The sequence below is a fragment of the Phoca vitulina genome, unplaced genomic scaffold (genome assembly GCF_004348235.1).
Source record: "Phoca vitulina isolate PV1807 unplaced genomic scaffold, GSC_HSeal_1.0 scaffold10, whole genome shotgun sequence".
In the NCBI taxonomy this organism is placed as follows: Eukaryota; Metazoa; Chordata; class Mammalia; order Carnivora; family Phocidae; genus Phoca; species Phoca vitulina.
The window spans coordinates 14,745,076-14,770,726 of record NW_022589713.1 but is presented as its reverse complement, the minus strand read 5'-3'; the positions used below and the strand labels follow the sequence as shown (position 1 = coordinate 14,770,726).

Sequence of the window (25,651 nt, the reverse complement as noted above, 5' to 3'; positions counted from 1 at the left end):
TAGGAAGAACCCTATTGAGTAGAAGTAGTTAACATACAGGAGAACAACGTGTAATAATAGTGTGGTTGCTGAAGAGATGGGAAGTGGTAGGATGGGAGATTTGAGGAGTGAGAGGGGGTGGGAAGGTCAGAAATATGAAATACCTGCAGTGGAGAACAGGAGAGAAAGTGGCTTAGGCAACCCAGGAAGGTCACAGGGCAGCACTGGGCCCTAATATAGAAACCAATACTTTAAAAATGAGGTTTTTCAAATATCTAATATGCAGATCCTAAAATGTGGGACTGGCTGAGTGAAGGTGGGATGGGGGCTGTGCAAATCCTATTGTAGATGGCTGGAAGGTTACCAAACCTTATGGATCAGTTAAGATGCTTCTGATTATAAGCAATGAACACTCAAACTAGGTTGTAAAATGAAGGGAATTTCTTGGCTCACATAAGGACAAGTCCAAAAGTGTGTAGGCTTCAGGCACAGATTGATCAAGCCTCCCTTTGTGATTTACTCTATTCAGCCCCATTCCATGTGTTGGTTCTATTCTTATCCTGGCTTCCCTCTGGGTTACACTTAGGCTTCCCTGAGGTTACCTCACAGACCTTAATAACTGAAGCTGGATCTTCTTTGCTAGGATTATTTGGGACAGAGAGACCACAAATTCACACATATCACTAGGGTTCTGGGACAGGCGGCACTGCTGCACAGAAGTCCATGGGCAACATGTGCCTTTAAATATAGGGAAGAGTAAGGAAAAGCTTCATTATCTGGGCTTAAGTATTTTCTTAGAAGACACGGTTTCAAAGTAACTCATGAATTTTCTTTTTCATTTAAATAAAATTGTAAAAATATACTAAGGGTGCTTCTTCAGGACTTCCATTAGAAACTTACATTCTTCCGTTCTGCCTGCTGATTTTTATTAAAAGGATACTTCTTCTTATCATGTGTATTAGTGTTATACATACTTACTATTAACTTAGGAATTGTTTGCTGAAGGCATACAAATACAGACCTAAACACTATGCTTACAAATAATTTATTACTTCATACATTTGTTTTTCAGCAAAAAATACACAGTTATAGTATTAATATAGAATTCCATGTTCAAGACCATAAGGAACAAATGTCTTAGAAAACCAAAATCATAGCAAACTATACAAGAGAAATGAGCCACAATTTCGTTAGCTACATGCACAGAACTGACCAAAGTGATATCTATTTCTATAGATTGGTTTATCAGGTAACGTGGAATTATCATTGAGTAATGCTTCTCTGGCAGAGAACACTATTGATTTGAAATCACATCATAGTCCCTGTATGGAAGTTCACACATCCTGAGAAGCCTCTCTAGCCAGCTAAATACAGCTGTGGGTGATGGCTGGAGTCAGGCAGCCTAAGAAGAATTAATTTAGCAAGCAGTGGGATCTTTCTTTCGGTTTTCTTCATGCCTGCATTATCCTTGACTCCTTTCTCCCTCCATTATCATCATTAAATGAACTTAAAAAAAAAAAAAATACTGACACAAGGAGGTCTCTATTTGGTCACTGAAATTCTCCCTCTGCCTCTGACCTGAGGGAAAAAATGAGTATGGCCTTCAATTAATGCCCTTTACTGCAAAAGGGGACCTGCTGTTTGTACATTCTTGTAAATCCAAGCGCAGTAATCATATTTAAATCCTTGGTTTAGAAATGGATGAACCTCATAAGGCAGATGGTTAGACAAGGCCTAAATACACATGGAATCCTTCTAGACCCTTTTGTCTTCAAGGCAGAGGTTGTGGAAACTTCAAGGCTTCCAGGGTGGTGGGAATGGCCTGGGAGAAGGCTGAAATGAGGAGTTTAGAGCTACCACACGCTTTATGCAGATAGAAGTTTAACAGCCACCGGGTCGCCCTCAGCCCTGCAAAGCAGACAACCTTCTCCAGGTCTGTGTAGTGATAGCGTGGGGCTCTATGGTCCTTTCCACTCCACAGAAACGAGGAGCACGTGTCCAGGACTGTACAGTTTCCCAGCTATGTCATTCGCTGTGGTTATACCGTCATCGAAGTGAACTGTACCTCATCCCCTTACTGCCTTGGGACTCAGTTGCTTCGTTAGAATAATTCTGCTCATAGTCTCCATAAAAGAAAATCAACCTGGTCGAAAAGTAGACCTTCTGTGCTAAGCCTTGCTGGAAGAGTGAATTTAATGAAGTTTTTAACTAGAATTTTTAAAAGACGTTTAATTTAACCTTGTTACACACCTAGAACATATCTGACCTGTTTTTTTCGTTTTTTAAAAAAATGTTTGTTTTTTTACCCTTCTTTAAACTACACATTATTTACATTTTTAAAGACCTGCTAGGTCTTTATCATTTGGGTAAGAGCTCAAGGTGATTAAACTCCCAGGACAAAGATGAGGCTTTCCAAAAAGCGCTGGTTCTCATCTATGTGCTAAGGCCTGTTTTTACAAACAAATTGCTATTATAAACTTTTAAAATAGAAAATTAGACTACCTCTTTAAAATGTTTTCTTATTAATTTTCTTTTTTTGCGTCCAGCATATTAAAAAGATTACACTTTCTAACTACAGATGGAACTGAAAGAAGAAATGAAATTAATATGTGTCCCCGTACTCCCCTCATCTAGAAACAAAAGTTTATTTACATGATGTCCTTTCTCAATGTGGTGTGTGAGCCATGAGGAGCAGGGCCATTTCTACAGCGTGGTTATATAACCATCTGAAGACCCTTCCACTCCTACGTGAGTGTTTATTGCATATTTTAGGTGGAGCTGTAAGGCATGAGAAAGGTGGCCTGCCACATTGACACATTCGAGAATACTTTTGCACATTCAAGAAATATTCCTTGAGGAATGCCACATTTGGAATAGCTTTCAGAGACTGTTCAAGAACAAAAAATATTGAGGATCATGCATCACATTTAGAAGCACAATACACTGGGGAATATTTTCCAAAGCTCAAACAAAAGGCTCTTTTCCATTGAGTTAGATAGTAAATAAGTGATCATTTTGTTGCATGTAAGGATGTGTTCAGAGCTTTCCCAAGTCACATCCTGCATTCTTGGCCCCTGACCTATAAATAAACACTCTAATTCTGCAACTTGCTCACAGACTCTTAAGCTATTCTAAAAAAAATGCCTACAAGCTGGTTAGAAATCTACAAACCAGAAATGCAATGCATCTGTTCTTTTGAAACAACAGCAAAAATTTGTATTAGATTTTTGGAAGAGTAATTAAGAACTGATACCCATTTCACAATAATTCATAGTAGTGAAGAAGGAATAAAACCTTCAACAGGAAGGTGTGTGGCCTATCACATTGGAATACAATGGTGCTCGCTCAGCTTAACCAATGAATGCTTTCTTTTTTCAGTCTGTCTAGGCTTGTTCGCTTTTCGTCAGACAATTTATGTCAGAGGATACTGATAATCCTTCAAAGAAATGATTCGAAAGGTGATTTACAATTGGCTGGTGTTATCCCCTAATGCCTTTTTGCCTTATGTCCTAATTTTATGGAAACAAATTAAGGACATTAAGCCAAGGGTAAGAGTACTACTCAAAATATACCTTGGCACTGGTGCTCAGGTCAAAAACTACAGGATGTGGTTAGGCTGCCAAAGAGAATTCCTTGCCTGTCCATTTGAGTGCTAACACCATGGGAGTTCACATGCTTTTCTAGGGACAGAATTTAAAACTCAGGAGAAATTGTCCACAGTTGAACTTGCTGTCCCATTCTAACTGTTTGAATCTAATCCTCCTTGTTCTCCCCTGCTCATGCCTTCTTCCTGTCTTTTTCACATCTGATAATTTTTTTTAATAATTTCCTCCAGAGTAATTTTTTCTAAGACATGTTTTATAGATTACAACACAAAGACCTTAAAAGAAGAAAAAGGCTAAAGAACATGAGTTCACCTTTGCAGATTGAAGCTCCTATTTTTAAAAACGTAAGTATGCTATCTATGAAATTCAGACATTTAATGACATCACAGTCTAGGCACTTTGGATGAAACTTGCTTTATAATGACATAAATACTATTAACCTCCCAAAAAGTGGTTGTTAGTAGCGTTTCTATTAATTAGTAGTGATGATAAAAATTTTCAACTCTCTCCATGTACATATGCCTGCTATCCCTTCACCTGCATCCTACATTAAATTTTTTCGTTATTTTTAGCCACAAAATTCACATAGGCCTAGGAGCAGACAGAAAAAGGAAGGAAGGAAGGAAAGAAGGGAGGGAGGGAGGAAAGGAGAAAGAGAGAGAAAGGAAGGAAGGAAGGAAGGAAGGAAGGAAGGAAGGAAGGAAGGAAGGAAGGAAAGAAAGAAGAAATTGATTCTGGATAAGTTAGCATGTTAACTGAAATAAGATTCCATGCATTGCTCCTATCCTAACCGAAAGGAGAAAAGAACCAAATTCAGTGGCTTAAGACATTCTGCTATGGCCAAGGTCAGAGTTTGGTTCCTGGCCAGAGGGCTTTCTGGTGTTCCCATCTCTGTTCCACCAGCAGACAAAGGGGTAACAGCTGTAATAATATGGATGGATCCTTGCCCGATGTCTTATATACAGTAGGTGTTCAATGATCACTAAAAGGATGACATGGACAAATGTGGAAATCAACTCAAAGGATACTGACAGAGTGAAGTCAGCAGTGGAAGACTTCAACAGATGAAGAACAATCCAAGATGATAAAAACTAAGTACACTTTTTTTTAAGATTCTATAATCTAAATTCAAGGATAACTACATCTCACTTCGCTGTTTTACAATGATAAATTATATAGCTCTCTATATAAAATAGATATTAGATATTATTAGTCACAGATATAGAATTATGGAGACACACATCTCCAGTTGGTGTGTGTGTGCTTGACCAGGCACCAGAGCCGTGCAAACTAGCGACCACTCACAAGTGAGCACACAACCATCCCTACTTCTAGTGCCAGTTTGAAAACTTGATTCTGTCACCTTGGTATAACCTAGAAATGGAGATAGTTCCTATTGTACCTGTCTCTTACTCTTGCTTTGTGCAGATTAACTACGTAGAGTTGTGAAGAGATTTGCAGGTAACAATCCCTGTTTATTATTGCTGTGAGCCCTCAGATTCAGCACCAAATCCAAAAAAAAATTATAAAAATCACCTCCATCCCCCCAACTTTGCATTCTTAGAAATGATTACCCTGGAGTGGCATAATGAATTAGGCTAAATGGTTTTTAACTACAAGCACTTACGGGCAGGATTTATGAATGGAAACATGTGAAGGCCACTCTGGTTAGCTCTGAAGCCCCATACTTTCTTCCTGGGCTATTTATAGAAAGTGTATGGCCAGCGGAAAAGATCAGGCTTATTTTTACAAGCCAGTCATGACATGATCAAAAAACTCACTTCTGTCTGGGAAGGTCATCCCTTTCACCTGAGGGTGTAGCTGCCAAGCACAGGGAAGAAAGGAACCCCCTTTAACCAACTAACTCAGCTGAGTCAACCCCACAGAGCAACCCCCAGGGTGACAGGCTCCAAAGTCAAACACCTTCATTTCCCAAGCAGGACTCTCTGACGCTGCTTCTTGAGATGTCATCTAGATCATGACTAACAAGTAAAAATAAAATGCATTACATAATATGCTTCAAAATTCCACTGCCAAAATAGGTTTTACAGAGATAATGGAGTGCATTCTTATTTATCATTTGTCCTACATTTCAAGCAGGTGAACACAATAAAGTAAAACCGAATCCTAATGGATGTGGCAAAGTAGAGAATGTGAAAAATATTTTTAAAGATATTTCATTCTGATTGCCGTATTACCCCTGAAATATTCAGGTAATAATATACTTGGCTAGTTCCATGCAAATGGAGACTCAGTAAATATATGCTGAATCTAAAATATCACCATTTATCTGGGCAGAAATCCGATATAATTTAGCAAATAACATACATAGTTTCACAAATCATCCCTGGTCCTACACAGCATATATGAGCACATCTACTTGCAAATAGGAAGTGAAGCCAAACCACTGTTTTCAACTAAAATGTCCTTTTGTCAATGTTATATGTGGTATATAAACACTAAGATGGAATGGGAGAAAGGAAAGTAAAGGAAGGAAACAACAAAGGGAAGGAAAGTGAGTCCTCATTCTCTCTGGGGCATAGTGGGTCTGAAAACTTTGAGGGGAAAAGTGTGTCACCTTCCTGGGCTCATGCATCGTAATCACTTGAAAATGATATGGGTATAATTTTATCCTTAAGTGGCCTCTGCTTAAGGACAAAGACACAGGGTGAGAAGAGAATTCTGTTTGTAGACCCAGAAGATCTCCAACAAAAATTTAAAATGACAAATACAGGGTTTATTTCTTGTTCTCAAACTCATGGACCCTTTTTAGAATTCTGTCCCTTGAAAGTTCCTTCTGAAAGGGGAGGTCCCATTTTACAAGGAAGCTACCAAACACTCCTCAACCTATTTCTCTAGCTTCCAAACCAACATTCTTTAGGACTCTGGAAGAGACAACAATGACATGCAAATAAGTTTGCACATGGAAATATCCTGATTTCCACAATTGTTCTTGAATACATGCACTGAGTTAAGTTACAGCTGAGGAATAACATCCGTGCTAGGCACAAATTCTCAGCCTCTATCATCTAATGGGAATCTCCTTGCACTTTGCAAAAGATTAGATACTGACAGCCATCAGCAAATGTGCAAAGTGTATTTACGATCCCATTAAGAGGTTTCAAATTAAATACAGACATATAAAAAGTTAACTTCTGTGTGCAAATTAATGCACAAAGATACTGATTCCTCCAGGGAATTGTGCCAAGCCTCTCTGTTTACAAATACAGTAGAGGTTAAAAGCATAAACAAAAACAGCAATCTTTTTAGGAGTTCCAGCCTACCAGTGCTGAGGTAAGTGTTCATCTACCTTATGTGCTTGATCTAAATTATACTATGAAGTCAAGACTCCCCACTCAATGACTTATTTGGCTCTTAACCAAAAGGACTTGTCAGGGAGTGTGATAAGTTAAATTAAATAAGCCACCTTAGGTAGTTTGTGTTAATCTAGAGTTGTTATCTCAAGTGCAGGTTATCACTTATGAGAAATGTCTTAAATAACATTGGCCAATGTGGTTGTCAGAAAGGATCTCAGGAACATGTTCACTAATTTTTCCGTGATTTAGGGTGACTGCCATTCATTTCCATAGTATGGATCCAAATGAGACCAGTGTTTAACTATGCAAAAGTAATGTTATTTAACTCAACATCTTCAGTTACAACTCAAGTAATATGCTCCTGACTTTCCTCATATAACTGCCTCAGTTATTCCTGAATATTACATTTTTAATTTTAAGCAAGGATAAATGGCATTGGTCTAGAATAGTGTCCTCTCACCTTCCCTGATGGCTGCATTAAGAACCACAGCCACATTAGTGGGTTGGCTCCCTTTCTCCTGGTAAGCTACTTTCAGTCCTACCAAAATTTTAAAACCAACACCATCTTCCTTCTCTCCTGGGTGGAATGTTAGACCCTGATTTACAGTAAAGAAGAAAAGCTTATTCTTACTGCTCTCTCCATGCATGAAACTATGTCTGAGGACCAGTCATTTGGGCATTGCTTCAAAAGGCACATATATTCCAGTGGCAATTTAAATAAGTAGAGAAAGAAAGAATAAAATTAAAAACAAAACAAAAAATCGGATGGGTTTTGTGGAATAAAGTAAATTGGAACCTGGGATGTATATAAACCACTGAGCTCAACAATAGTTTAACCAGAGTCCCTAAGGTAGAATAATTCACAGTTGTATCATAACACACATAAGCCTTCAGAAAACACTGTTTAAAAAAGTAGTTGAGAATTCTCAAGCAGCTTGCCCTGATGTCCAGTTCAAGTGTATGCAATGCAGAAGGGCTGCAAAATTCAAAACTATGTAACAAAGAAAATTCAGTGCATATCACAGGCTTTGATAAATTGTGAAAAATCACTGTATATATTACTATTTAAATAACATCTGAGAAATATTTTGAAATAATTAATTTGTGTTCACATTCCATGCATTTTCTAGCAGGTTAAGCCCTGGGTTTGTGTCTTTGTGCCCATTTCCTACAAAGCTCCATTCTTTTTACAAATCCAAGCATTCCTCAGACCGAAATGGAAGTACTCGGGGATTTTGTCTACTTACCCTCTTTACTGCATACCTGACCTCACCAGGACTACTCCTCATTACCACTGGCGCAGAAGACGACTGGAAAACCAAACTGTTCGGGGTTTTATTTGGGATTTTACTCACTCCCTTGGAAAAACTCCTGGATGTCAGAGACACCACCCGAATTTTTTTCCAGGGGCAAGAACCAGTGGCACTCTCCCTCTTGCTTGAACCGTATCTCCCTCTTCCAAAGCCCCCAAGTGCACTGAGACCCCCTTGTTGCATTCGACTTTTTCCCTGTGGTTTTGCAGCACCTTCCTTGAGCAAAGAAGGAAACACAACAAAACTTGAAAACAAACCAACAATAGCAACAACAGAAACTCCAAACAAATAGGTGGGCGAACCAGCAGCCTCCTCCAAGGCGGAGGTTCACTTTTTACTGCAGAATTCGGTTTTGTTTAGGAACTTCTTGATGACCAGCCCCAGACAGATCACCAGCAGCAGCATGTAGCCCACCGTGCCAGAGAAGGTGGGCGCCGCAGGCGGCGCCTTGAGGAATTGGCGCAGGCCCTCCTCCACGTAGTACACCTGGTCATAGATGCTAAGGAAAGTGAATATGTGGAAGAGCTGGTGGCTGTGGCCAATAATGTCGAAGAGGCCTGGATGGATGCGCTCGGGGATCTTGCTCACATTGAAGAAGGCGGCCACCACCAGCCAAAAGTAGCGACGATAGAAGTGCACGAAGAGCGTGGGGTTCTCGCCGCGCAGGTCAAAGAGCCAGCTCTCGAGCATGATGGGGCAGGCCATGCTGAGGGGCATGACGAACACGAAAGTGCGAAGCGCGAAAGGGTAAGAGCACCAGTCTGTGCGGCTCTTGCAGCAGGCCACCGTGCAGGCCACGGCCAGCACGAAGGCCACCGGCAGCACGAGCGCGCGGTAGGCGGCGATGAGGCGCGTGCAGTCCACGTGCCAGCCCAGGCGCTGCTGCACATACGGTGTCATCACTCTGGCGTCCAACAAGCTCAGGCCTGGCAGCAGGTAGTAGTAGTAGGCCACTGTGCTGCCGAAGCCGTAGTAGCTGATGGACGCGTAGTCCAGGTAGAAGAAGACAGCGCGCAGGCGCAGCGACAGGCAGCTGAACACGTGCGCCGTGCAGCTCATGGCGAAGGTCAGCAGCACGCCCGACGCGTAGCACCACAGCGGCAACAGCCACGGGTGATGGAAGGGCACGTCCTGGCCGCTCAGGAAGAACAGGCGGCAGAACTTGCTCAGGAATAGCAGCAGCGGGATGAAGTGCGTCCAGAAGTTGAGCGTCTCGTTGGTAGGCTTCAGCACCGAGGCTAGGCACTCCTGCGCCGTACATGGCAGCCGCCGGTAGCCCGACAGGATGAAGCACTCCACGAAGTCGTCGGGCACCTCGTCCCAGCGCAGCAGCGGCTTGGCCGATGCTGGAGGGTCCCCGGAGGCGGACGGGTGGGAACTTGAGGCGGCCTCCGAAGCCGCAGCGGTCGTGGCCGGCGGGCCCTTTGTGCCCGCGCCCCGGGGCTGCAGGCGCCGCGGCATGGTGCCTGGGGCTTGGCTAGGGCGCGCACAGGCGACCTCTGGCGCCGGCTCCCGCGCGCTAGGCAGTCCCCGCCGGCCGCCGTCGGAGCCTTTGTGCACGCGCCGGGGGCGTCGCTGCAGATTCAAGAGAAGACCTGATTCGGAGCAACCGTTCCTGAAAAAAAAATAAATAAAAATAACAATCAGGTTATGAGCAGCGCAGCGACTGGTAGGGGCGCGCGGGCTCGGCGGCCCCTGCGCCAGGCTCCCTGCTACGGGCTCGCGGCCGCCCGCGCTGCGGCAGCGACAGCGACAGCGGCGGCGGCGGACTGCGGCGGCGGCAGCGGCGCTGCTGCGGTGACTGGGCATCGCGCGGTGCGGGCGCAGCCGCCGCCGCCCCCGGAGCGGGAGGCGGGGATGTGGGAGCCTAGGCACTGGAAGGAGGGAGGGACGGGCGCACCGAGGGAGGGCGGGGGGCCTCCCCCGCTAGTGTTTCGCGGCCGCCTTGGGGGATAGAGTTGTCCCCGGTCTCGAGTTCCGTACCATCCCCCCTCCTCGGGCCGCAGTAGCCCTAGCTGGCCCGTAAATGATTGATGTGGGGGCCAAAGGCTGCGCCAGCGACTCGGCTGCGCGCGCCGAGGGCCAGGGTCGACGCCCGGGTTCGAAACCCGACAGTCACTCAGGCGTTCCAGAGGACACAGGGCAGCCGCGTTCGCGGGGGGCGGGGAGCTGTGGCCGCGGGGCTTGGGGGGAGGGTGCCTGGCGCGCCGGAGCCTGGGCTTTGGCGGACAGATGCGCTAACAGTAATCTTCGGAGGTGGCGGGGGCAGGGGTTCTCCGGAAATCGGGGGCCTTTGAGACCCTGTCCGGGTCAGAGTCGTGTCATTGTCAGATACCTGAGAAGGCTCCTCGCTTCCCGTGTATGTGTTGTGTGTGTGCGCGCGCCTGCGCGCGTGCGCGCACGCGGCTCTTAGCCTGCACGATTAAAGCCTTCGTTTATCTCCTTTCGTCTAGCGGACTTATTCAGGTGCGTCACTAACCTCCGCTGTCCTTCGTCCCGGTCTTGTCCAAACGAACCGTTCCTAAACGGGACTCCGGTCGCGCTCTCCAGCCTTCGAGGCTCGCAGCCCACCCATCTCCGTGTTCTTGTGTCTTTAGCTAGGAGTCTGGTTTGGAGCGAAAGTCCAACAACTCAGGGCGGGACTGTTGAAACTCCACGTTTTAATGAAAAATTTCAGATGAAGACCGGGCGATTCAAAAAGCCTCTAACCATCTCAAGAATTTATTGAGAAGGGTTCCCAACCAGAGCTGTGCCCGAGTCAAGGGCTGATCATAGATAGTGGAGTGCGTTGATGAGGGAGGACTTCAGGGAGGAGGTGCGGTCTAGCACGAAATAAAAGGAGAACGAAGTCGTAGAGACTGGGAGGTGGTGGCTTGGAAAAGGCTTATGCATAATTAACCAGAAGTACCTGGCAGGCTAGGTTGGGTGGATGGAGGCCAGAAGAAAGGAAGGCTTAAGAATCGAAAAATGGTTGTGATGCACTGCGGTGTGAAAGCAAATCTGCCCTTGAGCGTTGTGCGAGGAGGAGCTTAAAAACCTGTCTTGCTCTAAAATGTACCATTTCACAAAGTTTCTCTTAGCGATGCCCTGGGGGTGTGACTGAGTCTAACTTGCCTCACTGACCTGCAGTACAGTGTTAATGGCAACAAGAGCTAATTTTAAAGAGACCAGGCGCTATTCTAAGTGCTTTACAGTTTTAAAATCTTTTAGGTGTTATTATTTTTTCCATTTTACAGACTGGGAAATGGAGGCACCACGACCGTAAATAACATGCCCAATTGATAGAAGGGAGATTTGAACCCAGGCAAGCTGCTTCTAGATCTCATGTACTTAAACCAGAACATCTGACCTGCTTTGCGCAAATGAAACTAGTAGGGAAGGGCATCTGATTTAGGGAAACGCTTTCATTTTCATTTTATAAATGAAAGGCTACCTTCATCACTACAGCAAATCCCACAAATAGGTCAAGGAAGATTTAGTTAGTAGTGGCTCAAGAAGGACTTAAATTATTGATAAGGATTATTTATAACTGAGAAATAATTCAATGTTTTATGTCTAAAATTGGGGCGCCTGGGTGGCTCAGTCGTTGGGCATCTGCCTTTGGCTCAGGTCGTGATCCCAGGGTCCTGGGATGGAGCCCGGCATTGGGCTCCCTGCTCGGTGGGAAGCCTGCTTCTCCCTCTCCCACTACCCCGCTCTCTTGCTGTGTCTCTCTCTGTCAAATAAATAAAATCTTAAAAAAAAAAAATGTCTAAAATTACTTAAGGGTATTAGAAACATTCTCAATAGAGGTTTCAGCCTTCTCTCTCTGTTTTCCACTAGTAAATGACTTAGCAAACTCTTACACAATTAGGCCAAAGGTACACTTTGGTCTTGTGCCCTTCTCAGCTATCACCAATTCCTGATGAATGAATTTTAAATAGATGAGATTTTGCTGTAGTTACTCAACTAGTGCTTTGTTTTAGTATTTTCTGTTTTCCCACGATCATCTTACTGTTTTAAAGCAATTTAAAGCAAATTTCCTTTAACATCTGGGCTAAAGGCCCATGCTAATTTGTAAAAGGGATTAAGATTTAGACATTTATAAATCAATCCTGGGAATGAATATCTTGAATCTAGGGCAGAGTAGGAAAAAAAATTTCATGTTCTCTTTGTACTCCACAATCTAAGCTGTAGCCTGTAGAAAATGTTGATCCAATAATAACTTCCATATTTACCAATCTTTTAGTTGCATAATCAGCTCACTTAATTAGTATAATAGTTAACATGGAGTGAAATAATGGAATTGACTGTAAATGAATGTGTAAAAACTCTAGTTAGATAAAATAATATTTATCTCTATGACTGAAAGTGGTGAGACTCTATAATAAAATACAATGTTCTTTGAAACAGTGTTTTACAAAGTCAAAAAATCTGAAACCTAACTTTCAGAAAGTCTGTGATTTCTGCTTTTCTCTTCCATCTCCCACTGCACATGAGGCATAAGATCAACTGAAGCCATGGACTGGTGTCGTGAAAGCTCTTGGGTGCCAACCCAACAGCCGTCTTTGCTGTACCTTGACAAAGCCAAGTAAATAGGATCTAAGGACAGCAAAACTGATATAGCTTATTAAAAAAAACAAAAACCAAACCCAGCATTATGACTTTTCCATAATTACTACCAATCTATAGAATTAACTTTTTAAAAGTTTTTTGGGGGGATAAAAAAAATGTGTTCCCCAAACCCTACACAGGCTAGGTTTTGTGGTTTAACTCTAGTAAGCTAACTGCCTCTTGTCAGTGAGAACCACACCCGCACCCCATGGGCTTGGCTAAAGCGATAGAAGCAGCAGCCTGGCCGCCATTCCCTGAAGGCTCACTGGGAGATAAGGCATCTCTAAGGTAACCAGGACTGACTACCAAGTTCTTGACAAGAAGAATGACCAAGCAGTACATTGGAATGCCGGTGCCAGCGTTTGGAGGCAGAAACCAGCTAGTTCTCCCCGTTGAAAGCCTGTCAAACCAAGACCACCAATGTTTTTGGAATTCTATGGAGTTCTGTAGTTTCGTAGTTGTGTACATTTGGGACTGAGGGGTCCTGACTGCAGAATGCAATCATACTGTGGACCTGTAGTACACTGGACAAATGTTTTTTTCCCCATATGGCTTGCTTTGGTGATGTTTTTACAGACTGACTTAGAGGTTTATTTGTGTTTCTCTCTACAATCATAAGATGATGCATATATAAAAATTCTGCAGCAAATTTGATGTTCTCTAGTAGCTATTTGTAGAGTCCACAGGAAAAAAAAATGCTATGACATTTGTTAATAATACACCTGTTTTTGCAGGAAATAATTTTTTCTTAGTCTAATTTTTAGCCAAAACCAATTAACCAACAAAACAAAACCCACCATGGACCCAGTGCTTAATTGCACCCAGGACTCTGTATGAAGAGAACTCTGTAAGGTTCATTGCCTCTCCTTGTAATAGACAAAGTGCTAGACAAAGTCTAGACAAAGTGCTTCCCTTCCGCAAAATTGAAAACAGTCCTAGTGTTATCATCCAAACTCTTCCAGGTCAGATATGGTCACTACCAGATTGTAGAGTCTGCGCTTCCTAACGGTGGAAAACCTTCTGGCAGTAGCATCAGGTGTAACTATGGCAACCTTGGAAGACAAGTGCAATCTGAAGGCCAGGCAGAAGGCTGGAAGCTAGAGAGAGAGTGGTGGGGACACTGAGTTCTTATCTGGCACTATTCCTGCCTATTCACTGACATGGTGACAGGGTTCTCTTTTGCAGAAAAGCAGGGGGAGACTTGTAGATGGTGTTTTTCCCTTTTGAGGTTCTATGCAGGGAGTGACAATTCCATACTCCCTTCTCTCCCACAAGTTCACCTGTTCTGTACTACTGGTCTCCAAAGTGGGGTACACAAGAAGACTGATCGAGGTGAAGAATAAAATATTACACCTTCTGTTTCAAAATCCTTTCCAGTGTCTCTACTCTGTGAAGATTTTATGATACACTTAATATGTACTACATGGAAGTAATTCATAAATAACATGTTGGGGCACAGGGGAGGGTCAAGACACTGGCTGATAAGGGTCTGCCATCCATGCTATTGACTTGTGCTGAATAGTCTGTGCCTCCTGTTTGTCCAACTTGCTTCCATCCCCTCTCCCGGGTCTAGGATGGACTCCCCTTTCCTGCCTCTGAGGTCACTGCAAAGAGTGTTTGGAGGTCCCCATCTGTCACCCAACAGTCCCTAAGCTGTGAGCAGACCTGCCAAAGCCTTCAGCTTCCCTGAGCTAGAATGGCAGTCTCCATTCTGGGGTTATTTCTCCCAATTCTGCCCTTCCTCTTTCCTAGCTAGAGCCTATATTGTCTTTTCATAAAGGCATAACATTTACATGTTTTATTCATCCCAATTCAGAGTTACCCTTTGGGTGAGAGATTGTCATAGGCTGTTGGCTTGCTTTTGATAGGGCCTTTTAGGTAGCATTCATGAATTTAACTTGAGAGTTATACAAGTGTGTAAGATTATTGAGTTCCTGCTCATTATTTATGAACAGTTTTCTTTGAAACACAGTGCTTTGCACACGCTAAGCACTCACCATGTATTTGTGGTTGGAGAAATTCTTTTCAGTACTAAAAGCCTTTAAAAGGTTAGAACTGAGGTGCCTGGGTGGCTCAGTTGGTTAAGCATCTGCCTTCAGTTCAGGTCATGATCCGAGGGTCCTGGGATGGAGCCGTGCATCAGGCTCAGTGGGGAGTCTCACTCTCCCCCAACTCGTGCTCTCCCCCGCAACTAGTGCTTTCTCGCGTGCTCCCTCTCTCTCAAATAAATAAATAAAATCTTTAAAAAAATTTAAAAACCCCCAAAGGTTGGAACTTAGAATCCTAGAATCTTAGAATAGGGATGTCACATAATCCTGTGAGTCATCTAGTCCAACTGTTTTCCCCTTTATGATAGTCTGAACACATATACTGTCTTCAGGTACCGGGTTAGGCACTTTACATCATTAGCTCTAATTCTCAGAATATGCTTTGCAAGGTAAATCCATACTATCCCTATTTTCAGATAAGAACCCAGAGGCTCAGAGATGTTAAGCTGTTGGGTGGCAAAGCCAGAGTCAAACTTTATTAATTCCAGCCCCTCCCACTCTTCCCTTTGTAGGGTGCCTCTTCCTGAGAGGCTACTGGATAGCCAGCTTTGAACATCTTCAGTAAAGGGACTTCCTACCTCGCATAGCCTCCCCTTCCATTTTCAGTTTTTTAAATTGTTGTTGGAAAACTTTGTAAATAATTAAATGAGCACAACTGATGAGAATAAACCACTGTTGCATCTTGGCCCAAAACTCAACCGTAAGTATTATTGGATGTGGTAACCAATTGGATCTGGTTAGAAAGTCCCTGAAAAGAATGTGCCAAATAAGTCATGCGTGCATGCATCTGTGACAGCTGGATATTGATTAGGCATGCCTGGAAGGTACATTTCACATAAAGAGCATTTTTCTGCAAACGAATAACATCTGTTGTTACCAGGGGGCTTGCCATACCCTCAATCTCTGCAAAGAGGAAAATAGCCAATTCCATGATTTCATAGATGATCCTTGCATTTAGCACAATATTATTGATTATGGCAACACATTCATATGGAAAGGAAAATGTTCTGCTATAACATTCAAGGGGAGGGCATCTCAATTACTGGGCTCTGTTTGGGCCTCAAGCTCACTTGTCATAGTTCCATTTCGGGGTGTTTTTTTTTTTACTTTTAAAAATTTAAATAAAATTTTTATGGAGGTAGGGGTGCCTGGGTAGCTCAGTCGTTAAGCGTCTGCCTTCAGCTCAGGTCATGATCCGAGGGTCCTGGGATCGAGCCCCACATCAGGCTCCCTGCTCTGTGGGAAGCCTTCTCCCTCTCCCACTCCCCCCTGCCTGTGTTTCCTCTCTTGCTGTGTCGCTTTCTGTCAAATAAATAAATAAAATCTTAAAAAAAAATTTTTTTTATGGAGGTATAATTGACATATAACATATTAGTTTCAGGTGTGCAATATAATGATTCGATATTTGTATATATTGGGAATTAAGTCTACTTAACATTCTTCACCATACATAGTTATAAAAAATTGTTTTTTTCTTGTGATGAGGACTTTTAAGTTTGACTCTCTTAGAAACTTCCAAATATGCAATACAGTATTATTAACTATAGTTACCAAACTATATACTACATCCCCATGACTTATTTATTTTATAACTGGAAGTTTGTACCTTTGACCCTCTTCACCCATTTTGCCCATCCCTCCACCTTCTGCCGCTATCAACCACCAGTTTGTTCTCTGTATCTGTGAGCTTGGTTTTTGTTTTGTTTTGTTCTAAATTCCACATATAAATGGGGTCATATGTTATTTGCCTTTCTCTGTCTTATTTCACTCAACTTAATGCCCTTAAGTTCCATCCATCTTGTTGTAAATGGCAAGATATCATTCTTTATTATGGCTGAGTAGTATTCCATTGCATATATCTACTGCATTTTATTTATCCATTCATCCGTCAATGGACACTTAGGTTGTTTCCATGTCTTGGCTATTGTAAATAGTGCTGCAATGAACATGGGAATGCAGGCATCTTTTCAAGTTAGTGTTTTCATTTTCTTCAGATAAATATGCAAAAGTGGAATTGCTGAAACGTATGGCATTTCTATTTTTCATTTTTTGAGGAACCTCTATACTGTTTTCCATAGTGGTCACACTAGTTTACATTCCCACCAACAGTGTATAAGTGTTCCTTTTTCTCCACATCCTCAACAACATTTGTTATTTCTTGTCTTTTTGATAACAGGTGTGAGGTGGTATCTCATTGGGGTTTTGATTTGCATTTCCCTGAGGATGAGTGATGTTGAGCATCTTTTCATGTGCCTGTACATTTAGTTTTTTAATGTAACAATTTTTCTTTTCTTTGAGGTATAATATCTGTTTGTTGAAAATATTTAGCAGCATAATTTTCCAGGTACCAATCACAAAACTAATTGAAGGATATCATATCATATATATGTGTGTGTGTGTGTGTGTGTGAGAGAGAGAGAGAGAGAGAGTATTTCAGTGATCTCAGTTCATTCTTGTATCCCATTCATGTGAAAACCTCAAGAATTTGAACAACACAGGTTTAAACTATGACTCAGGGCGCCTGGGTGGCTCAGTCGTTAAGCATCTGCCTTCGGCTCAGGTCATGATCCCAGGGTCCTGGGATCGAGCCCCACATTGGGCTCCCTGCTCGGCAGGAAGCCTGTTTCTCCCTCTCCCACTCCCTCTGCTTGTGTTCCCTCTCTCGCTGTGTGTCTCTGTCATATAAATAAAGAAAATCTTAAAAAAAAAAAAAAACTGTATGGGTCACTTACATGTGGATTTTTTTGGATAAATACAGTTGAGAACTGTACATTTTCTCTTATGATTTTCTTTATAAAATTTTCTTTAATTTGCTTTATTGTAAGAATATGGTATATAATATGGAGTTATCAATAGGATCTTTTCAGTACACTTAATTCATTTCTACAAAGTGAACAAGGAGCATTTATTTCTAGGAGCATAGTTACTCTCATGGTCACCCACTGGCATGTTTCCTTTGAGCCTTGTGTTCTGAGAGTTCCATGGTCAAAATGCGTTAGTTTTGTTTTATTCTTGATCCCTGCCCTACTCCTCCAACCTCCCACCCTCCTCCCAAGAGTCTCAACTCTGTATACCTAATTTTCACATGCACTTAACTCACCGTAGAGACTTCCCCATACTGGATAGGGATTAATGAATAAATCTACAGTGAGCATTCTGGAGACACTTTTGAATATATATTTAACCAGCAGTAATAAACATCACCTACGTACAAAGCTGGTACTAATGCACAGGGCACGGAAGAGCAGAGAGGCAAGTTGGAGCACAGCAAAGGGAAGTCAGAATCATCCCTGCTTTCCATTGTACGGGAAATGTGTCCACCATGTATCAATGCAACCATTTTGTGCTTGCTTATTTAATGTAGCCATTTGGAAACAAGGAATATTTCAAAGCTGTTTCAAACACCATTAAGCTTTCAGTGTTTTTACCTCTGAGTAATGTGCTAGACAGACACCTGCACCCCAGCCTTGATCCCCACCCCTTGGAGGTCAGGGCTGGAGGGAGGGTTAAGCACCATCTGGCAAGCAAACCATGTAAAACTAAAAGTCATGAGTCAACCAGACTTGTTCATCTCAAAGAGAACTGTTAATCCTGTGTTATTTGTTGCCTGTCCGTTGGCTTGCATCTCACTTTCCTGATTTCTCCTTTATTATAACAATGTCCACGCTCTTTTACTTTTAATTAACAAATAGATTTGAATGCTGGAGAAAGGAACTTACTTTGTTTTCCATTTTAAACCGCATGAATGGCCACTCCTGTATTTTGGAGGCTTCCTGATTCTAATAACCTTATTTAATTGGGTCTGTGTTGGGAGGGAAGTGGAGCGGGGATGGAATGGCTCTGCGGGCTACAATTCTATCTCATATTCCCAGCTCCAGACTGCATTGGAAATTCTCAAATTAATACTTCTAACAGGTCCTTCAGCAATCAGTGTACATATATTTTATCTACTGTCCTCAAAATTCTTCGCAATAACCACTTAGGGGAGACAAGCTAATCTGGATCTAGCAGATGTCAACACAACACTTTTTTTTCTTTAGTGGTTAAGAAAAATTAAAATAGTATCGAATAATTGGTTATGGGCTTGTCAAAGCAGTGGGTTTGTAAAACATTTTATAAACAATTTAGAAATAAAGTAGAAAATGAAAGTCTCCCATAAGGGAGTTAGAGATGGAAGAAGGGGTGAAGAAAGTCTATTTTACTTGTTCATTTTTTATGTAATTTAAAGAATATTAGTGATTTTGGGATGCCTGGGTGGCTCAGTCAATAAGCATCTGCCTTTGGCTCAGGTCATGATCCCAGGGTCCCGGGATCGAGCCCTGCATCAGGCTCCCTGTCAGCGGGAAGCCTGTTCTCCCTCTGCCACTCCCCCTGCTTGTGTTCCCTCTCTCTCTCTGACAAATAAATAAATAAAATCTTTAAAGAATATTGGTGATTTTCGGAGGGGGAGACGAACCATGAGAGACGATGGACTCTGAAAAACAAACTGAGGGTTCTAGAGGGGAGAGGGGTGGGAGGATGGGTTAGCCTGGTGATGGGTATTAAAGAGGGCACATTCTGCATGGAGCACTGGGTGTTATACACAAACAATGAATCATGGAACACTACATCAAAAACTAATGATGTAATGTATGGTGATTAACATAACACATAAAAAAAGAATATTGGTGATTTTACACTAATGCCAAGGCTCTTTTGACTTTGTTGTGCACAATGTCTTGCTTCAATGAAGACGAGTATGATACAAATGCTATAAAGGAAGAAATAAAAAGAGGGGTGGGCGGACAGACTTTCTCTCTGAGATGGGCATGGAAAGAGCCAGCCTTAAATTTCCAAACTGGAATGGTATTTTCTTTAGGTCTGGCGTGGTTCTTAAATTCTGTATCAGCCTCATGGTTGATGGCAGAAAATCATCACCGCAACGGAGGATGCAGAGGAGACCATGGAGGGGTTGCTCTTAAATCCTATCCCATGTAGTTGGTGGTTAGTTCACATAACAAAGGAGTTTTTATTCTAAATCGCTAATCTTTTAAGACTGAGGTTGCTAGTTACCATTCTCCCTGATTCTCTCCTCTCTCCTCTCCAACTGCACCAGCCTCTTCCTGCTGTTCCTCTATGTCCCAAGCATGAACCGCTAGGAGAGGCTCTGTATGGCTGTGCACCGCTGTCTCCACACAACGGCCTGGCTCAGGGGGCAGGGAGGTCTGATAGGCAGCCCATAATCTGCTGGCCATGCTCAGCGCCCAGGCAGGGACGGTTTGCCCAGGAGAACGGGTGTCTTCCTGATTCACACTGGTGGGCTGACTACTGCCCTTGGGCCCTTGCACTTGCTTCTTTCTGTCTCCCTCTGCCTCAGATGCTTCCCGCCCTGACATTCTCCCTTCATTCTGTTCTTTGCTTAACATCACCACTTCTCAGAAAACTCTGCCACCCATCCTATCTAAAATGACAGCCCTCATCATTCTCTACCTCCTCACTCTGCTTTAATTTCTTCATATTTTATTATTGGACACTATATACTATATGGCATAATACATACTTAATTCATTTTTTCTTCCCTACTAAAGTATAAGCTCTGTGAGAGCAGGGCTTTGCTGGCTGCTCTCTCCCCAGCACCTATCAGGGAGGGCGGCACATAGTAGGCACTTAATAAACATTTGTGGAATGTTTTAAAAAGATCCCACCCCCAAGGCTTTCTAAGTCCAGAGTTAGGCTCAACTCAGAATATCTGCATTGACCCAGCTCAGGCAGAATCTTCTCTAATTAACTGACCTCCACAACCTAGAAAAGCTAAACCAAAAATAGAAAACACAAAAGCTGTTGGCTGTGAACTTCAGTGACAGGACAGTGGTTTCTGCACCTCAGAATCACCCCCCGCCCCCACCCCGGGGATCTTAACGACAGAACAACACCAAAATATGACACATAGCCCCCAACCTCCACCTCCACTCAGCTCAAGTTCTAGAAGGTCGTGGACTAGTGATTTATTGGGAAAGAAACAACATATAACATGAGCTATTATGATAGGAAAGATTCACAATGCTTTGGATTTTAAAGGTCAATTCTAACAAAGTAGTTTGTATCAAAGAGAATTCCTCCAATCTCTTCTATTAATAGCATCATTTAGCACCCCTGCAGCTCAGCAGAGACTGTTTAGGACTCTGTCTCACCATGGTTTCACCTTAACTGAGATAGAGAGAAGCAAATGTCAGTGTGGATACAGTGCAGTAGAGGTATAAAAAATTTACACCCTCTTTGGCTACAGCTTGAGCTTTTAGAACCTAACAGATCCTCCTCCTGAAAGTCTGGTTTAAAAATACTTGGGAGTTTTGCAAATGTCATAAGAGCTGCTGAGATTGCCACACACGAATTTTTGACCCACTGCTGAGAGCACAGCCAAGCTGCAGAGAGAAACTGGTTTACACAGAGCCCCCCACACCCGCCCCCGTGCGCCCCACCCCCACGCCCACGCTCGCACTTACACCTGGTGACCTGTCTCACTTGCACACATGTGGCCCCGAGGCCAGCTCCCTTTGGGAAGAACAGGGGCAGCAGGCAGGCTTGCTGAGCACCTTCTCCGTGTGCCCTCTTCTGGACGTGGCAGCCCCTGCAGGTGCCAGATGCCCTGACAGCCTCCTGCGGAAGAGTGAGGCTTAAAGCCCAGCGTGGGCTGCAGAGGCTCCTGAGGGAAAACAGCCCTGCGACATGGGTGTGTGAGAGGTGGAGGAAGATTGTGCAGCATTAATCCCTGATGGGTGGAAGCTGAACTTTAAATGCCTCCCAGCTTGATTGAGTTTGGCTTTCATTTCATCTAATGTGCTTAATGTATCTACTTAGGAAAGTATAGCTTTGCATTTTCAGAAGGGGTGATTATATTATGTATGGGTGCACGATGGCCCACGTAGGTTGCACCTGGTGGTAGCTCCTGGGAAAGGAATAGTCTGTGCTTTATTGTCTGACATTTGCCCCGGGCGGGGGGGTGGGGGTGGGCGGGGAATTCCAGTTGTAATGCTTCTTCTCCTTTGCATTCTGTTTTCTTTGATGACAGAGCCTGTGATGATTCTATTACTTAGCCCTGAGTGCAAAAACTACATCTGCATGTACTTTTTCCTTCCAAACCCTTTCTGCAAATTCAGAGTCTGTCCCAAGAGGACCTCCTCACTGTGAATCCTGCACCCAGGCTGGTGCCAGTAACATTTCCACCAGGACTTCCCCCACATCATATGGGAAAGTATTTATATTACAGGGCTTAAAATTGCCAGCTGAGAGCTCCCTGTCAGAAAGGATTCTCTTTCCAAATGTGTAAGGAGTCCTGTGCTTGGTTCTTCATGTGACAACTGGGGAAATTTCAACCGTGGTGACCACCCTTGACCCTTTCTCCTCTTCTCTCCAGTGCTTGGATAGCTGCCTGGAATCATGCATCTAACAACAGCCTATCGGTGGTCTCAGGGGTAAAATGGGAAAGAAGGGCCTTTGGAGACCCTTTTGGCCATTTTCCTAGCCCCTTCTATTCCTTCCTACCTTTCAGGTCCAGCTCTCCCTTATTTTACAGATGAGGAAACCAGAGTCCAGAAAAGCGAAGTCTTGTGCGAGGCCACACACTTGGGTTTCTGACTCTCAGCCCTGTGCTTTCTCTGACACTACATCGGGTCCTTGGTGTGAGGTGGTTGAAAGACCCCTGGCTTTTGAGTCAGATGGGCCTGAGCTTGAAGTCCGACTTTCTCGTGGATCAGCCGTGTGAGCTTGGGCAAGTTGTTTAGCCTTTCTGATTTGCCAAGGGAAGCCACAATGCTTTCCTGCAAGGTTGTTGTGAAGATTGGATGTGTAAAAAGTGCTAGATACAAACAAGGTGTCAATATAAGGTAGTCGTTACTGTTATTCCTATGCACCACCCCCTTACTCAAAGAACAACAACCCCAGCCGAGATATTACAAAACACTGGCTTCAAAGATCGCACAACTTTCAAGGATATTTATCTTTCAGTCGAGATCCTTGAAAATGAAAAGCCACTGAGATACATAGCGATGAACTTTAGTAATGGGCACAACCCAGCTACATGCAGTGTGTTGGATAAGTGTTAGGGAAACAGCTCAGCTGAAGGTGCTGGGAAGAAGCTCATGTGAGGAGCACACAAAAGGCGTGGAGACAGACATGGTGGTGTTCCAGGCAGGCAGGCAGGCAGGCAGACAAGCAGGCAGCCTCCAGGGAGGTCGCTGGATTCAGGTAATACACCTAATTAGACTTTTGAGGGACAGAGCCCAGCAACCAGAAACCCAGAAGAGTTGAGATGCATGCTGTAGGTCTGAGTAGCGGACATCAGGGTGATCTGTTAGGAGGTGGTGGGGCTGTAGAATATGGGCTTCTGTTCAGGACCTGGAGAGGTTGGTGGTGGGACAGACTGACAAATCCTAACATGCAGGCCACTGCTTCTGCTCTACGCTCTTAAGCCTGCTCCAAATAGCTTGTGTGTGTTGATATGTCAGTTGCCATTTATTCTTATTTGCATAAAAGAATGGTGGTTGTGTTTTTTTAAATAGAGAATTCTAGGGAAAAAACCGAAATTCTAAGCCATTAGCAATATTCAAAATTCTCTTCTAATCTTCTTTGATATATCTACGGATGTTTCATGTGAATTCCATCTTATGTTCTGTTCTAAACATAGATATTTCCATGAATTAACATAGTACGCGTCCTTTCCATGTTTAATACCTCTGTAATGTTTCATCTAGATTATATTATAGTTTCTCTATTGGCAGTATTTGGGATGCTAAGAATTTGTCATGATTACCAAAGGCAATCATGAGATTGTCTTTGGGCTTTTTTTTTTCCTTTTAGATTGTTTCTTTGCCATAAATTCTTCAAAATGGAATAATGAGATCAAAATATATGGACAGCTTGGTGGCTCCTGTTATGACTAGCCAATTTCTTTGAAAAAACAAACAAACAAAAAGAAATGTTTCCCCTCACTACCCAGTCAACCCAAATCCTACACGGCTCTCGAAGCCCATATTCCACAGGGATGTGCCCCACCTTTGTTCTGGACCTTGGACACACACACTGCATGTGTGCATCAAGGTTTTAGCAAGGCCATCTTCAAGGCAGAGGCGAGAGCGCGTGCTGGGCAAGCTGACTCATGCTGGCCTCGGCCCAAGGCTGACCTCAGCCCCAGCGAGAAGGCAGAGAGGAAATGCTGCTGCACCTTCTGCTTGGAGAACACATGCCGGGAGCAGTAGAGGGGAGCAGGATAGAGAACTGCACTGGCAAAGGACTTTCCTACTAGTGTAGCCTTTATTGTGGCGTACTGCCATCAGGCCTTTTCATGATAAAAGACACTATTTGTACAGTTAGAAGGCGAGATTACCAATTCTTCATTTACCCATTGCTCTCCATGTTCCTGTTCTAGAGAAAAGCGATCGATGGGTCAGTCACAATTTCTTCAGAGCACGATCCTCAGCTCACGCATCTGTCAGGTCCATGAAGGAGGGGGCCTGTCCGGTTGTGGCGCCCCCAGCACCTGGTACCATGCCTGGCATGCGGTAAATATTTGTTATATTCATAAATGAATGAATGTATTCTTAGAAGTAGGAAACTTCCAGTAGAGGAGACAACCCAGTGCTTTCTCTCCAGGGGACATTGTATCCAAGCTACATGTGACAGTTTTTTGTTTTATTAATAGTTAACATGGACAACACAATGCTTAGCTGACTGAAAGTGAGTTTCAGCCATGCCCTTGATGTAAAGACCAGCCCAAACAAAAGGAAATTAATTCCAGACATTCTCTTGTGAAACACAGTTTAAGCGGCAGTTTTCAGGGAAACTATAGGATTATCTTGAATTCGGCTGGTGCAGTTGTTCTCCTTGAGGGAATGAAGATCTGATGAGTCAGCGATGCTTTGGTGCTTTATCGCCAAATGGGCTTGCGTGAATTAATCATTAGAAAGCACGCAGGGCTCCACCCATGTTTACTCTCCATTTTCAAGATTATGTTTCACAAATTCCCAAATAACACTGAAGATAATTTTTTTCCAAAAGTGCTGTTAAAAAAAATAAAACTATGGTATGAGTAGGATATTTTTCTTTCATTTCCAATTCTAACTGGTTGTTGTAGGCATATAGAAAAGCTATTATTAATTTTTGATATTAGTGGTTTTTGATGTCTAGCCATTTTTTTCAAATTCCTTTAGTATTTTTGTGGTGTTTGAATTTCTTAGGACTTCTAATTATACTCCCATATTATTTGCTATCATTCTTTTAACACACTGCTAGATTAAATTTGCTAATGTTTTATTTAGAATTGTTTATCTCTATCTTTTAAGGAAAAATGTTCTGTAACTTTTGTGTATGTTAAGTCCCAGGATACAAAAATCAATGTACAGAAATCTGTTGCATTTCTCTACACCAATAATGAAGCAGCAGAAAGAGAAATTAAGAAAACAACCCCAGGGGCGCCTGGGTGGCTCAGTCGGTTAAGCGGCTGCCTTCGGCTCAGGTCATGATCCCAGGGTCCTGGGATCGAGCCCCACGTCTGGCTCCATGCTCAGCGGAAAGCCTGCTTCTTCCTCTCCCTCTGCCTGCCACTCTGCCTACTTGTGCTCTCTCTCTATCTCTCTGTCAAATAAATAAATAAAAATCTTTAAATAAAAAAAAGAAAACAACCCCATTTACAATTGCACCCAAAATAATGAGATACCAGGAATAAACCTAAACAAAGAGGTGACAGACCTGTACTCTGAAAACTATAAAACACTGATGAAAGAAATTGAAAATGACACAAAGAAATGGAAAGACATCCCATG

At 43.1% G+C, this 25,651-nt stretch overlaps 1 protein-coding gene across 1 annotated transcript; it reads right to left on the bottom strand.

The window, feature by feature from the left end:
- Positions 1–888: 888 nt before the first annotated feature.
- On the bottom strand, positions 889–9,972 carry PAQR9 (progestin and adipoQ receptor family member 9). The gene has a single exon (XM_032408531.1). The coding sequence runs from the start codon at positions 9,673–9,675 to the stop codon at positions 8,542–8,544; it is 1,134 nt and encodes a 377-aa protein (XP_032264422.1). The 5' UTR covers positions 9,676–9,972; the 3' UTR covers positions 889–8,541.
- Between the last annotated feature and the right edge of the window lie 15,679 nt (positions 9,973–25,651).

What these genes read in the sequence shown, in the direction of transcription:
- PAQR9 (XM_032408531.1), bottom strand. Translation starts at nt 9,675, where the DNA reads ATGCCGCGGCGCCTGCAGCCCCGGGGCGCGGGCACAAAGGGCCCGCCG.